General features: G+C 31.8%; 2 protein-coding genes across 4 annotated transcripts; one reads left to right on the plus strand and one right to left on the minus strand.

Annotated features, from left to right (window-relative positions):
• Positions 1-32: 32 nt before the first annotated feature.
• LOC122400255 (iduronate 2-sulfatase) lies at positions 33-2,459 on the plus strand. The gene is made up of 8 exons (XM_043401608.1): positions 33-324; positions 405-582; positions 643-773; positions 864-1,035; positions 1,115-1,264; positions 1,327-1,464; positions 1,593-1,966; positions 2,115-2,459. Exons 1-8 carry the CDS (start codon positions 139-141, stop codon positions 2,457-2,459), a joined length of 1,674 nt encoding a protein of 557 aa, XP_043257543.1. The 5' UTR covers positions 33-138.
• On the minus strand, positions 1,917-14,899 carry LOC122400128 (transcriptional regulator ATRX-like). Of its 3 annotated transcripts, none has more exons than XM_043401391.1 (20): positions 14,683-14,899; positions 12,001-14,538; positions 8,906-9,198; positions 8,688-8,791; positions 8,450-8,595; positions 8,144-8,377; positions 7,640-7,856; positions 7,133-7,548; positions 6,670-6,968; positions 6,281-6,575; positions 5,840-6,111; positions 5,473-5,629; positions 5,034-5,381; positions 4,667-4,967; positions 4,393-4,590; positions 4,175-4,294; positions 3,944-4,114; positions 2,790-2,882; positions 2,113-2,277; positions 1,917-1,970 (listed from the first exon to the last, which is right to left on the minus strand). In XM_043401391.1, the coding sequence occupies exons 1-18, from the start codon at positions 14,697-14,699 to the stop codon at positions 2,835-2,837; spliced, it is 6,174 nt and encodes a 2,057-aa protein (XP_043257326.1). In that variant the 5' UTR covers positions 14,700-14,899; the 3' UTR covers positions 1,917-1,970; positions 2,113-2,277; positions 2,790-2,834. The 3 variants fall into 3 exon arrangements, with proteins under 3 accessions (XP_043257326.1, XP_043257324.1, XP_043257325.1); XM_043401389.1 differs by having other exon boundaries at positions 12,001-14,550; XM_043401390.1 differs by lacking the exon at positions 1,917-1,970 and having other exon boundaries at positions 2,108-2,277; positions 12,001-14,550.
• Between the last annotated feature and the right edge of the window lie 371 nt (positions 14,900-15,270).

Consider the following 15,270-nt stretch of genomic DNA (forward strand, 5'->3'; position numbering starts at 1 on the left):
GTTCGGTTCGTCATAAAATGGCGAATGTCCCGAAGCAATTTCCCCGAGATGTAATCGGTTTTTGCCATAATTTGACCGTACTCTGAAATAAAGCTTCGAAGCCACCCACGCATCTCTAATTGTAATCATATTGAAAAGATGTTTTTCACATTATGCTTGATGGCTTCGATTGCATGGTGCACTGCACAGAAAGAAAATTTTCTTCTGATAATCGTTGACGATTTGAGAACAACTTTAGGATGTTACGGTGACGCGAAAGCTTATACACCGAATATAGACCGATTAGCAAGCCAATCTGCTATTTTTTCGCGAGCATTTGCTCAGGTTAGTTATAAATTAAATATCTTTGGAACGCACTTGTATCACTTAAATCTGAAAAGCGATATAACGATAAATTGTTTCAGCAAGCTTTATGCGCGCCAAGTAGAAATTCGTTTTTAACGAGCAGAAGACCAGACACACTTCAACTTTATGACTTTTATAGCTATTGGCGGAAAAATGTTGGCAATTTTACGACATTACCTCAGCATCTTAAAAATAATGGATATATTACCAAATCTATAGGAAAAGTTTTCCATCCAGGTCTCTGATTCATATTTTATATTACGATTATTGCACTAAATTTGTCTTAATCTTTTACAGGAGTTAGTTCAAACAATTGTGATGATAGCCCTTACTCGTGGACAGAAATACCTTTTCATCCTCATACAGAAATATACAAAGATGCTCCAGTTTGCCAAGCAAATTCGCGATTATTACCTGCACAAAATCTTGTAATTCTTAACGATTATTTGATAAAACAATAAAATGCAATAGGATGTCAATTTTGATATCACTTAAAAAAATTTGGAACCTACTTTTAGATATGCCCTGTAAAAATTTCATCAATGCAGAATAAAACATTGCCAGACATAGAAATATTGAAAGAGGCTAAACGTTTTCTACAAGATCAAACAAGCAATATCAATCCTTTCTTTTTGGCAGTTGGTTTTCAAAAACCACATATACCCTTTAAATATCCTGAAAAATATCTAAGTAAATTTAATTTGTATTATGATGATGCAATATCAAAGTAATAAATATGTAGGTCATGCTTATGGAAAAGATTTTACAGAATATCATCCACTGCACAAATTTGATGTGCCCGATCCATATAAATGGCCAGAGAATGTTAGTAGCATTGCTTATAATCCATGGATAGATTTGAGGAGAAGAAAGGACATTGAAGCTTTGAATCTTAAATTTCCATGGGAAAAAATACCAAGTACAATCAAAATCTACACAACAACTAAAGGTGATACACTTCTATCCTTTTTCAATTTCTAGGATCTTTTGGAAAATTAATTATACAATCCTACTATGCGGCTGTAACTTACATCGATGATCTGATTGGTAAATTAATATATCAACTGGAAATGTTGTCCTTTCGGAAAAATACTACTATAATATTGATGTCTGATCATGGTAAGCCAAGAGATGTTAAAACTAAAAAAATAACAGTCTATTCTGAATATTTAAAAATTGTTAAATTATTAACCGATATGTTATTATATTATTATTATCCAATACCTATCGAATTAACATTCTAACAGGATGGTCGTTAGGAGAACATGCAGTGTGGGCAAAATACAGTAATTTCGACGTTGCTCTAAGAGTACCCTTAATAGTATCGATCCCAGGACTTACATTGAATTTAAAAAAAAACAATTTTTTTAAACAACAATATTTCATGTACCTTAGGAGAAAATTAAAATTGCATCAAAAAGATGATACCCTTAATTTATTTAAAAACCGAATAATTATAGATTCAATAGTGGAATTGGTTGATATTTTTCCAACCATCGCAGATTTAGCAAACATTTCAATACCTATTTGTTCGAGCGAGAAGAATGTTCCTCGCACAGAAATCACCTGCAGTGAAGGAATTTCTCTTATGCCGCTAGTGAAAACCGCTTTAAAAGAACAGGTAACTGTAATTAAGGCTCAATGTTCAGTCACGTTAATCTTCTGTAGTGATGTGTATTTAAATAATTCGAATAATATATCGATAATTATAAATATCGAAAACTCGTATTTAAAAATTCGAATAATATATTTATAATTATCACTTACAGAACCTATCATGGAAAAAAGCGGCCTTTGCACAGTATCCAAGACCGAGTGTTGAACCTTCGATAAATCCAAATAGCGACGAACCACGATTAAAACAGATCAAAGCTATGGGATATACTGTCAGATCAAATAGATACCGTTATACTGCTTGGCTACCGTTTAAACCTGAAACGAAAGCATCAGATTGGAATAACATTATTGCAGAGGAATTGTACGACCACGAGAATGACGAAACTGAAACTCGAAATTTGGTAAATTTGCAGAAGTATGCAGATATAAAAGAGAAACTGAAAATTTTATTACAACGTGGCTGGAGAAATGGTTTACCTGAAAAGTTCAACATTTAAATAATTTCTCAATTTATATCGAATATTTTCACACTTATGATTACGTACTTTTAAATATAAAACTATTAAACTACGTATAATCATTAGAAATAGACAGTTTTATTAAGCAAAGACTATTCAAATATCAGTAATAATATTGCAATAATAATATTACATTACATTAATACTGATACTACTTAATATATATTAAAAATTACTACTATTCTTAGTAATCATTAAGTTTATTAATACTTATAATATGTATATAAAAAGGAAAATTATAATAATAATTCTCTTAATTCGAGTAACAAAAATCCTGTTTTCAATGAATATAAAACAATGCAGAATTACCATTGCAATTATCTAATCTACTGACATTCATTTTTTTCATGCTGTTCACTCTTCTTGGGTCTTGTTTTTCTTACTAACTGTAGGTGAAGTAATCTGAAATCGTAGAGTAATTCTTGTAATTGTTATAAATTCAGAGATATCGTAAATCTAACAAACAACTCGAATGCCCCTTTTAAGGGATTGCAAGAAGATTATGCAGGACAAAATTACGTAAGCAAAAAATTATAAAAAATTCCTTGAAATTCTATGCTCGAGCCATCGAGATGAATCAGTGAAGAAAGACAAAGTATTCGACGTGGTCGATGCTGTGGCCGCAATCATTGGTTGCCAAAGGACACTCACGAGTCACATTCAGGGACGTTTGTTTTCGTTTCCTGACTCGTCTCGTTGGCCCGAATATATTCACATTAGATGAAAGAGCAAATAAAGAAACGAACAATATATTCAAGCAAACGTAACAGAATATCAGCCGGCGATGTCGTTATCAGGGAGACCAAGTAAACATTCGAACTTTTCTTCACTACTCATTCCTCGTCCTGATTCGGCAAGGCTACCTCTTTGCTTGCATCACTCACAACGACTCTACTCCGACTGATGCGCGATGTTGCACGAAACCTAACCCCTACCAGCGCAACACGAGGAATATTGCGAAGTGGGGGAAGGTGTCAATCTCTACCTGATCTCTCTAGCCGGCACTTCTTTGTAACACGAGACAACAATAAAGAGTAATTCTATATGAAGGGTAGTTAACTTTTTAAATTGAGCATACCGTTTGTACATTTGTATCATACGATATTGCATGATACTTGAGTGGTCAAATAGAAAGACGACAAATTACTGTTACTTGCTCGAACGATCCTGTATTTCACATCGGTGATCGTTTCAAACGTTATCACACATTAGAAAAATATAAGATGTGAAAGTTTGATTTTCTTTTTCGCATAAATAAGTTTTATAACATCACACGGCAAATATCAATCTAGTAAAATCATTGGTTCTAATGATTCCTTTTCTACTATGTCGTAAGAAAATTTGTTTGAGCTGGTGGTAGATGATCGGATGAAAGTCTCCAAGTGCAAAGGGTTAAAATAAGCATGGCCAAGTATTGAAATTTCACAATTTGAAAGAAATGATTATTGATGCATAAATGTTACCTCTACAATGTCGTCATCGTCACCCGTAGATTTTGCATCATTATTTTTATTATTATGTGGAATCTCATCTCTGTTTTCGCTGTTACTGTTCATACTAAGATTCCGCACATATGACATTTGAGCCAAATTCGGTACTTGTGTTCTCAGCAATGTTTGCAGTGGACCTGTGTTCTGTCGTTTATAAAACTTTGATTAAATTTTAATCAAAAGATGATTTGATCATTCAAGTACCTGATTAGTAAATTGATGTGCAGATGCACTATGGTAAGTCTGTTGCTCCCAATAAGTATACATGTCTTTTAACACTCGATTTGTCATCATTTGTTGACACTCGGGTGTCACATTGGGATACTGCAATGTAAATTGTAATAGGATTATTTAACAGTTCGAAAAATGTTTCGAATATAAGTTATTCAATACTTTGTGATAAACAATAATAATATGCTTACATCTTTCCGAATTAGTTCTTGGAATTTTTCATAATCTGTACCAAAGTGTAGTGGCGTTGGTAAGTTATAATGATTTAAAAATTCACTATTTGAAATAGATGCCATTGTTGGATACATCGGCATTAATTTGCCTTCCTTCTCTTCCTCGTACTCTAACCAGGCTTGCTTTCTCTCTTCTTCGTCCAATTCTTCCTCAGCCTGCGTAAAATTAATTTATATTAAAAATTTTAATAGTTTCATTCGACTCCTGTTCTTAAATGTCTTCCAATTTTACTTTATTTTCCAACAGAGAATCATGCTCGTGATAGTTTTCCACAAAATGTTTATATTTCAAAAATATTTCCGCTAATAATCTATCTTTTGGTAAATTCAAAGTCGGCTTTTCTCCGGTTGTATTTGGTTCGAACTTGTACAACTCGCTTAAAACATGATTGCTGTAATGACGTTCTATTTGTTGTTCATCAACAACTCTGCAGGAAAGCGATAACTTTGTCACTTGTCGATTATATATTTTTTCTTCCATTGTTCCAGCCGCCAAAAACCGATAAATATAGCACGGTTTTTTCTGACCAAATCTATAAATCATATGGATTTTAGAAAATGATTATAAAACACTTTCTCAATAAGTCAATGAATCGTACCTATATACACGAAATATACTTTGAACGTCATGGGAAGGATTCCAACTTGCGTCAAATATAATGACGCGATTGGCAGCAGTTAAATTGATTCCTAATCCACCTGCTCGTGTCGATATTAAGAATAATCTTGCTCTCGTGTTCGATGGTTTATTGAATATTTTGCACCATCTATTTCTGTTGTCGGCAGAGGTTTGACCATCCAGTCGAAAATAATCCAAACCGAATGACCAAGAGCCACTGTGTCCATCAATGGATTCCGTTGACGTACCGTTTTGTGTCGCGTCATCGATTATTTCAAGAAATTGCTCAATTAAAGTTAACGAGTACAAAGACTGTGAAAATACCAATCTAAAAGATATTTTTTAAATTAAATGTAGTCACTAAAAGCTTCAAAAACCAAAAATTGTTAGACCGTTGATGCGACACATGAAAGACATACATTTTATCGCCTATTTGCCCGCACTCCTTTAAAATACCAAATAGGAGCGTCAATTTAGCGGAAATTTTCATGTCGTTGTAATGTTCGGGTTGAATGAACTGTGACCACCACTCTTCTTCTTTTTCACATTCTTCTGGTTCCGAAATTATATCAACCTCTAAATATAATAATAGTTCATTCGTTATGCAATTTAAAACTGAGATTATTTTTATAACAAATTGACATTGTTGGTTATTAAATGATGAGGCCGTAACAGAGTGACAAACAATTATATTAAGCACGTAAAAAAGAACAAAAATGTATATGGCTGCATGCGTGAGACAACAAAATTATGGCAGGGCACATAAATCTTCAATAAATATCATACCTTCGGTGTTACTTCTTGTATTTTTTGTATTCTTTGACTTATCATTATCATCATCATCTTCGGTAGAACTCTCTGTAGTAGTATCAGACTGACAATCAGAGTTGTCAACAACGAAATCTTTTAAAGAACCTTCAGTGTCAGTTGAGGAGTATTTTCTTTCAAGCATCTTTCCCGTCTTTTCCGAATGTAAACGTAAAATTACGGGATGTGTCCATATTCTCTGGAGTACTTGAAAATCTGCAAAAAGAGATCCACCCGCAGCACGGTGTTGTCTAAAAAAAAAATAATACATATTAAAAACTTCAAATAAAATATTATAATTACTATGAAATCTATACCCTTTGTAACAAAAGAAACAGTTATACATTTCATAAATTTATTTTGCTTATGAAGTTTCATAAAGAACGAAATATTAAGAATACAAAAATTTATCTCTTATACCTTGCAAAGTTATCCAAATAATGCCGATATAGTTTAATTTGTACATCTGTTAGGCTCACAAATATTACATATTCCTGTTTTGGTGGTAAAAAAGGCATTAACACAGAGTAATCAAACCTCTGTACACTCCCTTTTAACATTTTGTGCAACACATAAGCGCGTTTTTTCATTAGTTTAACATCATTTTCAGTAGAATCGTCGAACTGTCCATTGGTTATTGGATTCGCAAATCTATTTAAAAATTCCTTCTTTGTTCCTAGAAGGTTTGGTTTTATAAATTGTACCATGCAATGATCTGTAAAATCAGAGTTTAAAATATTTAAATACCTAAATATCGGGCATCCTCTTATTTTACAGGTTCTTATTATTCAATATTATTAGATATTTACATTCTATTAAATTATTTTGAAGTGGCGTTCCAGTAAGGATAATTCTCCGTAACGTTTTAATACGTTTTATAGATTTACTAATAGCGCTATCTTCGTTTTTCAATAAATGACCCTCATCGCAAACTATCATATCTGGACCAGGATCAACCAAGCACTGTAGGATTTCTTCTTTCATAGCTTTTCGCATTCTATTATTAGTATTGCTGAGATTTCTGAACATCTCGTAACCGATAAGGAGCACGCCACCAGTCCTTTGCCAACATTGAAGCTGAGTTTTTCGCTCTATGTTTTTCTTATATCTTTAACAAATTTATGAATAAAAATTGTAAAAGTGGAAATGTCGTCCGAATGCTTGTGAATTGGCGTGGTTAAGGAATGTTTTGAATGAAACGATTGCAAAGTTGTTTCATTAAAAGTGGCCGGGGTGTAAAAGAAGAATGTTTGGGATATAAAAATTACTTACTTAGTCAATTCATAAATATCAATGTCACTATTATCGATGTCCTTCAACCATAAATTAAATTCATTGTACCAGTTAAGTACCGTACTTAAAGGACAAACAATCATAATGGTTCTGATGTTAGTTTCTTCTTCATGCGCCAAAAGTGTATGCGTTAGAGCAATTACTTGAAGAGATTTTCCAAGTCCCATACAATGCGCGATTATACATCCAGATCCAGAAGAAGATTTTATCCTTTCAAGGGACTCAAAACAAGCATCCCACATGAATTTTATTCCTTTAGCTTGATGCGGTTTCAGGCGCTTCACCAAATTTTTGTCAACGCTTAAAAGTTCTTCTTTTGTTTCAGGATTAAAATCTAATACCAAATTTTCTACCCTTTCTTCGCTAGCCAATCTTGCTTCGTACATTTCATTATACTAGATCACATGAGATATTGAAAATTGATAATCATTTTTATAGATTTTTACGGAACATTTAATTAATTCTTTATCTATTACAAATACATACCAATTTTTGTCGCTCAGAAATGCGTTTAAGTCTCTCTTCCTCTTGCTTTGCAGCTTGCTTCGTATCATCTGCAATATGTTTGTCCTTTAGTACTTTCCGAATATTTTTGCGACCTTTTGTGCCAGGTACTTTTGGAGAACTTTTAGTTCCATCACTATTGGAACTATCATCGCTATCGGAGTCCATCATTTTAATTCGTTTTCGTTTTACCTTTGATCTAAATATGTAAAGGCGTAATATCAATACAAATTTTTGCATAAAAAAAATTCCATTCTTAATGTCTTGTTTCTTTCAGGGAGTCTTCTGATTTTCAGGGTAAAAAGAAGAATCTACTTTCGTACATATATTTCAATAACTCCTACATGTTCTCAAAACACATATTAACGCGTGACAAAATCACTGCATTAAAAAGTTTTATGGATTTCTTCGGAAAAAATGATAAAAAAAGTTCTTTTTTTCGACCTTAAAACCAAAAGATTCCTTAAGTAACAGTTAAAAACATACCTCTTTTCAGAAAGTGAGGAACCCGAATCAGAAGATTTATTTGTCTTACGTTTACGTGTTTTCTTTTTTTTCATTCCTATGCTAGAATCAGTATTTGATGATGTATCTTCCAATCCTAAAGACTTACTGGAATCTGAGTCAGAATCATTTAATTGTATCTCTGAATCGGAATCAGTAATTTTACGATTTCTTCTTTTACGTTTAACAATTTTTTTTTGGTAATCTGAAGAATCTCTGTTTAAAAAAAAATGTATAATTTATTTGATACATTATTTATTTAACACAGAATTATATTAAGTAACCCACGAGTGACTATCTTCCGCTTCTTCGCGTAATTTTTGTCGGTGTTTTTCCAATTTTTCCCTCGCAATGTCCGAATCCGAATCTGAGAACTTTAATGTCAATATTTTATTTTGTCTCCATTTACTTTTATTTCGTTCATCTTCGTTATCCTGATTGCAGAGAAACGAAAATTAATATTTCTTTTTATAAATTATGAATGATTATTTCAGATCACAAATTTTGTTTGCATTCTAATCTTTACCATTTCGCTGGTCAAACTCTTTTTCTCAGTATTTTTCAATGATTTTGTTTTAACTTTTTTTCCCTCCTGGTCACTATTATTATTTTCCGACTCGTTCTTATATTCTTTTAAATTAAAATAAACCATGTATAAATTTTACACAACGTATAATACAGCTGAATATGTAGTGTTTTTCAATCTAATACAAATTAACATTAAAGAGTAATTAATTTAAATACCCTTATCCGAATCAGAAGAATTTAAAAGCATCTTCTTTGAGGCCATATCTGCTTCCTTTATTAACTCTTCGGTAGTTGGAAACTTAGATTGTACTTCTGTGATTGGATTCATGCCTTCTGAATCAGAATGTTCTTCAGAATTGCCAATGAATTCTCCATTTGACACTTTCATTAAATGATCCAAAAGAGTGTCTTCTGTTTCTTTTTCTTTTTGAGCTTTTATCGCGGATGTGGAATATCGCGTCGAATTTGTCTTTTTACAGTCTCTTTCAAGTCTGTCCAAATTAGTGAGACTGCAAAAAGGAATTAAAGACTCGTTAAAAAATAATAAAAAAGAAAGATATATAGAGTATTTATTTTATGTGCATTTTCTGGAATACCTCAGAAGAAACTGAGAATAATGAAAAAATATTTGTACAAAAATTGTTTAGTATAAAGAGGGGCATAATATGATATAAACATTTTTTTCTTGTGCGTAGAACCATATAGGAGATTTCAAGGTCAAGTTAATTTTTAACAAATCCAACAAAGTGCTATCATAGACATTTCCTGTTATGTGAATTTGGTAAAATTATGAAAAACCTTGGTATCTGATCAACATATGTTGCATACCTTCAACCAGCTGAATCTTATTTGACTGTGCTACTAATACGAACTAGATGCCTCAATTCTCCTCAATGAAGAAGCAACTAACAAATGAAAAAGTGTAAAGTAGTTCTAAGACAGATAAAATTCAGAAAAACTATAAATTAATTATGTTTATTCCCATTTACCAATCTTTAATTGAGAGTTAATCATTATTTTCTTTTGGATCTCCCTTTAATGTATATCCTGTCATTGTAAATATAGTTTTCTAGTTGTGTTCAAGATTTTTGTTGAACACTTTGCAATATTCCTTCCATTATTTGAACACATGCATTTGTAATAATTATTTTAGTCATTAATATCTTGAACAGATGCTTGGAAGATAATGTTTTTTAAATAGTCCCAAAAGAAGAAATCACATGTTGGCAAATCAGGTGATCGTGGAGGCTATGGAATAGGTCCACCATGTTCAATCCACTTATTGTTAAATTTTTTATTTAACCAAGTACGTACTGGTAGAGTGTATCAAAGAGGGGCACCATCTTGCTGAAATCATAAATACTGCCTTAAATGTAGTGACATATCATTAACACTGGACAAATATGCTTGCAACAATTGTAGGTAAATTTAGCCATTAATAGTTTCTTAAGAACATGTAAAAGAAATATGGCATATCATATCATACCATGCTATAACAGATTAACAATATTGATTATTATTTTTATGAATCCATTCAGGATTCTTTACGTCCAATAATCTGAAATTTTTAAGACAAACTAGTTCATCCGTATAAATATATTCAGCTATTATCACTAAGTTTTAGATAAAATTTGAGTTATCCATAATTTTCTCAGGCACCTACAAAGTAAATTCAACACAGAGTTAAAAATCTCATGGAAAAGGTTTATTTATAATAACCCATTTAAAAGCTTCATATCCATTCTTTTTTAATATATTATATACAATCCATGTAAAGATATGTTAGCTGTCAATATCCAGACAGATATCTTAGCGTTGTATGCAATTGTTGCCAATACATTTATTTCATATGCATCCAATGTAATAGGAGACAGTTTCTCTTTTTTAATAACACTTCCAATAGTCTTAAATAATATACCTATATTTCTTAACATCAACAGTACGGGTTTAGATCTATTCAAATGTCTTTTATGAAATTCATCACTAACTTCAAGGTACAATAAACAATCATCACCACGTAGGATTAATTCCATTTTTTCTTTAGTAGTCCAGAACTTTTTTTTTTACAAAATATTATTACAGCACCAAAATCATCCTGTAGTAACAAACTTACAAACTTCACTAAACTAATACACGACACTCTGAACACTTGTGCTAAACTGACACTTCGTAAAAATTTCATAAACTACAGTATCGTTGCAATAAACATAAAAACATGGACTCGACACGCGATATTCAACACCTTCGTCAGCACTTCGCCGTTAGCGACAATTGTAGATCGAAGATTGAAAAACAAAAAAGAATCGAGCGTCGAGGCATTCTTTGAAGTTTAAAAATCATCTTACCGCTTTCCGATGGAATACAATGTTTGATAAGTGACACCAAAGGACCAGAGAGGCCAGATAAAGACTCGCACCTTCCCCCACTCCTTAATATTCTTCGTGCTGTGCCGGCAGGGGTACCCCTTCGCTTACGTCACTCAGACCGACTCTGCTCTGACGACTTCTGCCGATGCTGCCCGAAACTGAATGGCGGAACCCATGGAATACTGAGAAATAGGGGAAGGTGCAAACCATCCGGCCTTTCTAGAAAGGAATCATATACCGACAAAATTTGTTCATGACACTTATTCATTCAATTTCATTCCATTTTTAGAATTACTTAACAATCTTTCACTTGTTAACTACTTCTTCATAGAGAATTGAGGCGACTCATTCGTATTAGTAGCATGGTCAAGTAAGACTCAGCTGGTCAAAGGCATACGATGTGTGTTGACCAGATATGTATCATGGTTTTTAATGATTTTTACAAATTTCCAACAACACGAAATACCTATGATAGCACCTCGTTGGATTTGTCTTAACAAGCACCATCAAACTATAAATAAAAAAGTATAGCATTCCATTAAAAAAAAATTAACTTGACCTTGAAATCTCCTATATGGTTCTACACACAAGAAAAAAATGTTTATACCATATTATGCCCCTCTCTGTACCAAACAATTTTTGTAAAAACATTTTTTTAATATTCTCAGTTTCTTCCAAGGTATTCCAGAAAATCCAGATAAAACAAAATCCTGTATATTTATTAGAAATAATTCGATTCAATAATCATTCAAACGTTTCTTTTAAAATCACACAAAGATAATGGTACTTATGAATTTTAAAAAACTTAGTTACTAAAACACAGTCATACTACATCTTCTTAATTTCGCATACTTGACAAAAGTAATCCTACGTTTTACAGTTAACTTTTAATTTCTTTTAACAGAAAAAATAACAAATTTTTAAGTATTTACATGTACTTTATACCTTTTAATATTTTTAGCATCCAAATAATGTCGCGATTTGTGCAATGCATCCGCATGATTTTTTAAAATTTCTTCGGATAATTTTTCAATGGCGACATAACAATTCATCATTAGTTTTTTATCAGATTCTAAGTCACTGTTTTTCTTAACACCAGTTCGTCTTCTCTTTACCCTTTCGCTAATGCTAGTATCAAACTCTGACAACGTTACATCTAAAGAATTCTCTTTGCTCTCTTCCTCTTGTTTGTTCAATGAGGGGTTTACTTTTGTAACTTGCAAATTACACTCGCTATCAGAATTTGAACTTTCACTGTTCGACGACGCCAATAGTGTTGCTTTTGCGTGTATGTTCTCGCTATTAACACCAGATTTGTGTGTTTTACACGACGGTTTTCTCGAATAAGAAGAAATCATAGAATCGTCTGAATTTGAGTCAAGAAGAGCACGTTTGGCACAGATCTCATCAATAATTGTATCCTTCTCATCTGACGAACTGCCTTCGTCAAAGAGATTAGTTTCTGGATTATTTACTTTTTTCTTGCTATCGGAGTTTATTTTTTCAAATTCTACTGTGTCATTTTTTTTTGGACTATTATCCATAAAATCTTTTTTTGAGTTTTTAGATGAACACTCTTCATTAGGAAACATTTCTGAATCAGATTCCAGCATTGCTTTTTTAGCTTGTTCTTCCGCATTAAGTTCATTTAAAATATTATGTATCTCTTTTTCAATTATAACTGTTGCAATTGATTCATTATCATCTATCTTTGATGTTACTGTTTCCTCAGAAGAAAAGGTCTTAAATGCAGTATTTCTCTTTTCGTTTGTATTCGTGTGTTTATTATCAGGTTTCCCACTTGTTTCTCTAGATTTTGTCAACGCGTTATCTTTATCAAAATCAGCTTTTATAGGTAGTATTTTATCCTTATTTGTTTTTGATACTAAACTAGCTTCTTCCTTAAGTCCATTTTTCATTTGTTTCTGAGTATCAACAGCTTCAACGTTCACAATTGATTCTTCAAATATATCTTGCAAAGAATTATTCATATTGTCATTTTCCTGTTCATGGCATTCTTTATAAGTTTCGTTATCTTCATCAATCGCTTTTGATGTATCTTTTACATGTAATTCATCAGATATTGCTTTTTTCTTGACATTGCCTAAAATAGGAGAAACAGCCCGATTATCTTCTGAGGGTACCATGTTTTCACTACTATCAACCACAGACTCTTTTGATATTTGAGTGGATGCTGATTTTTCTCCTGTTTCCTCATTTTTGTCAGAAAAAAATATTTCTTCGCTATCGCATTCTGAAACTAAGTTTTCTTCCTGTGAAGAGGAATTATTCTTTGACAGACTAGAGTTTTTTTTAGAATCTGCTGCTTGCAATACTTCGTTTTCATTTAAGTGACTATCTTCGTAATTTCTATTTTGTAAAATGTAGTTTTTACTCCATTCTTCATAAAAACTTGTTAAATCTTTTTCTTGCGTGTCAAGTTCCATTTTAAATTTGTTAATTACATTTTTCACTTTATTTACTAAATTGTTTGCAGATTCCATATATGTTAATTCTTTTTTAAAATGTTTCCATTTTACGCTCTCTATACATAATTCATATTCAGAGCAACTTTCTCTAAATTTATTTAAAATTTTAATAACATTAGATTTCAAATACAAACTGTTTTCTTTATCAATCACAGTTTTGTTTTTTGTCTGTTTTCTGGATATTGAATGTGACTTACAAGATTGACCGCAAACCGTTTTGACCCCATGTAACTTTCTTATCTTCTTATAACTAGTGCTAGCATGAGAAAATTTTGATTTCTGAAATTCTTCACCAGAACTAGAGACAATATCATCGGTATGTAAATTAACAAAACTTTGTTTATTTGATTTCAAAGCAACGCATTGTCTTTCCTTTTTCTCAGTGTACTTTTCATGCATCTCAACATTCGAGTCACTCGAATCTGATTCTTCATCCTTGTTTTTTTGTTTCCTCATATTGTTGTCAACTATTTTACTTTTTCTAGATTTTCTATTTTCGTTGAATTTTAAATGTTTTCTGTCTGATATCTTCTGCTTGTAATTGTCACTATCACTATCTTCACTAACTACCGGTAACAAAGGTTTTGTCCTATTTTGTGATTTTTTGGTCACATTGTTGTCAGACAACATAAAAGAGTTTTGTATTTCTTTTACATTATCGTCGGATGACTTAGATGTTTTTCTTTTCTTTGATTTTGAGTTATCATCTGAAAGTAATTTAGGAGAATATTCTGTTGAACTACTACAACACTCACTGTTGTGTTTTGATCTTCTTTCATTGTGCTTGGTGTTTTCTCTCGCTGTTTTGCCCAAATGTTTTATATGATTCTCAGAATTAAGCCCAACAGAAGGCTGTGTATCTTCTGCAGAACTAGAATCATCACATAACGTACGTATTGATTTTAGAATATTATTAATTTTTTCATGCTTATTCCTCCCATAATTTCGATTAAAATTAAGAGTTGATTGTAAACATTTCTTTTTATTATTCCTTCTGAAAAGAAATCTATTAAACATAATACATGACAGTTGAATAAATTATACATATATTTTATCGAATGCATTGAAATTAATATTTTCTTTTTGAATATCTTTTAAAACTCTAACAAAGAACATAGTTTTTAGAATAATTACTTACTTGGAAGAAGAAGACATGGCGACTGCGCAAGTGTTTTCGAAGTTGAAAACAGATTTTATATTAAATATAAAACATTTTTACGCTTTGACTTAAAAGCCAAAGGTAACAGAATTACATTATTTATCGTATACTGTTAGAAACAAAGTCGTGTTCTAATAATATTTACATAACTTCTACGTTACAGTGTAACTGTTACACTACAGAGAACTTGTACCGACTTATACCGCTGATCTTTATATACTACACTAGACATGGTTCTGGTAGTTGGTATTAGTGTGGCCAGTATGGCCAGATTTGGCATAATTGAGTGCATCGACATTAGTAACGACGAACATCCTTAGCGTTTAACAGAGTGGTGGGGAAAGCCGACATATAGCTATATGTAATTCTTTTTTTATTTCTTTTAATTTTAAAATTTAATTTAAAAATTTGTCCACCTACCGATTTCGTAAAAAATTTTTTTCTCGAAAGTGCGTTGGATTTCGGGGGTATATGTATTCACCAAAAATGACTGCAATTGAACTCCGCAACCGAAAATAATTTTTTTAGAATGATTTGAAATTTTTTAATTCAACAAAATACAAAATT

Source organism: Colletes gigas, unplaced genomic scaffold, assembly GCF_013123115.1.
Source record: "Colletes gigas isolate AHSC1104 unplaced genomic scaffold, ASM1312311v1 Colletes_gigas_Sc00016, whole genome shotgun sequence".
Lineage (NCBI taxonomy): Eukaryota > Metazoa > Arthropoda > Insecta > Hymenoptera > Colletidae > Colletes > Colletes gigas.

Excerpts from the sequence above, each read along its gene's own strand:
- LOC122400255 (XM_043401608.1), top strand. The coding sequence starts at position 139 with ATGTTTTTCACATTATGCTTGATGGCTTCGATTGCATGGTGCACTGCA. Across the intron at positions 1,265-1,326 it reads TCCATGGGAAAAAATACCAA|GATCTTTTGGAAAATTAATT; the intron begins GTACAATCAAAA and ends TTCAATTTCTAG. Across the intron at positions 1,967-2,114 it reads AAACCGCTTTAAAAGAACAG|AACCTATCATGGAAAAAAGC; the intron begins GTAACTGTAATT and ends TATCACTTACAG.
- LOC122400128 (XM_043401389.1), bottom strand. Across the intron at positions 8,378-8,449 it reads GAAGCGGAAGATAGTCACTC|AGATTCTTCAGATTACCAAA; the intron begins GTGGGTTACTTA and ends TTTTTTAAACAG. Across the intron at positions 6,969-7,132 it reads GATATTTATGAATTGACTAA|ATATAAGAAAAACATAGAGC; the intron begins GTAAGTAATTTT and ends AATTTGTTAAAG.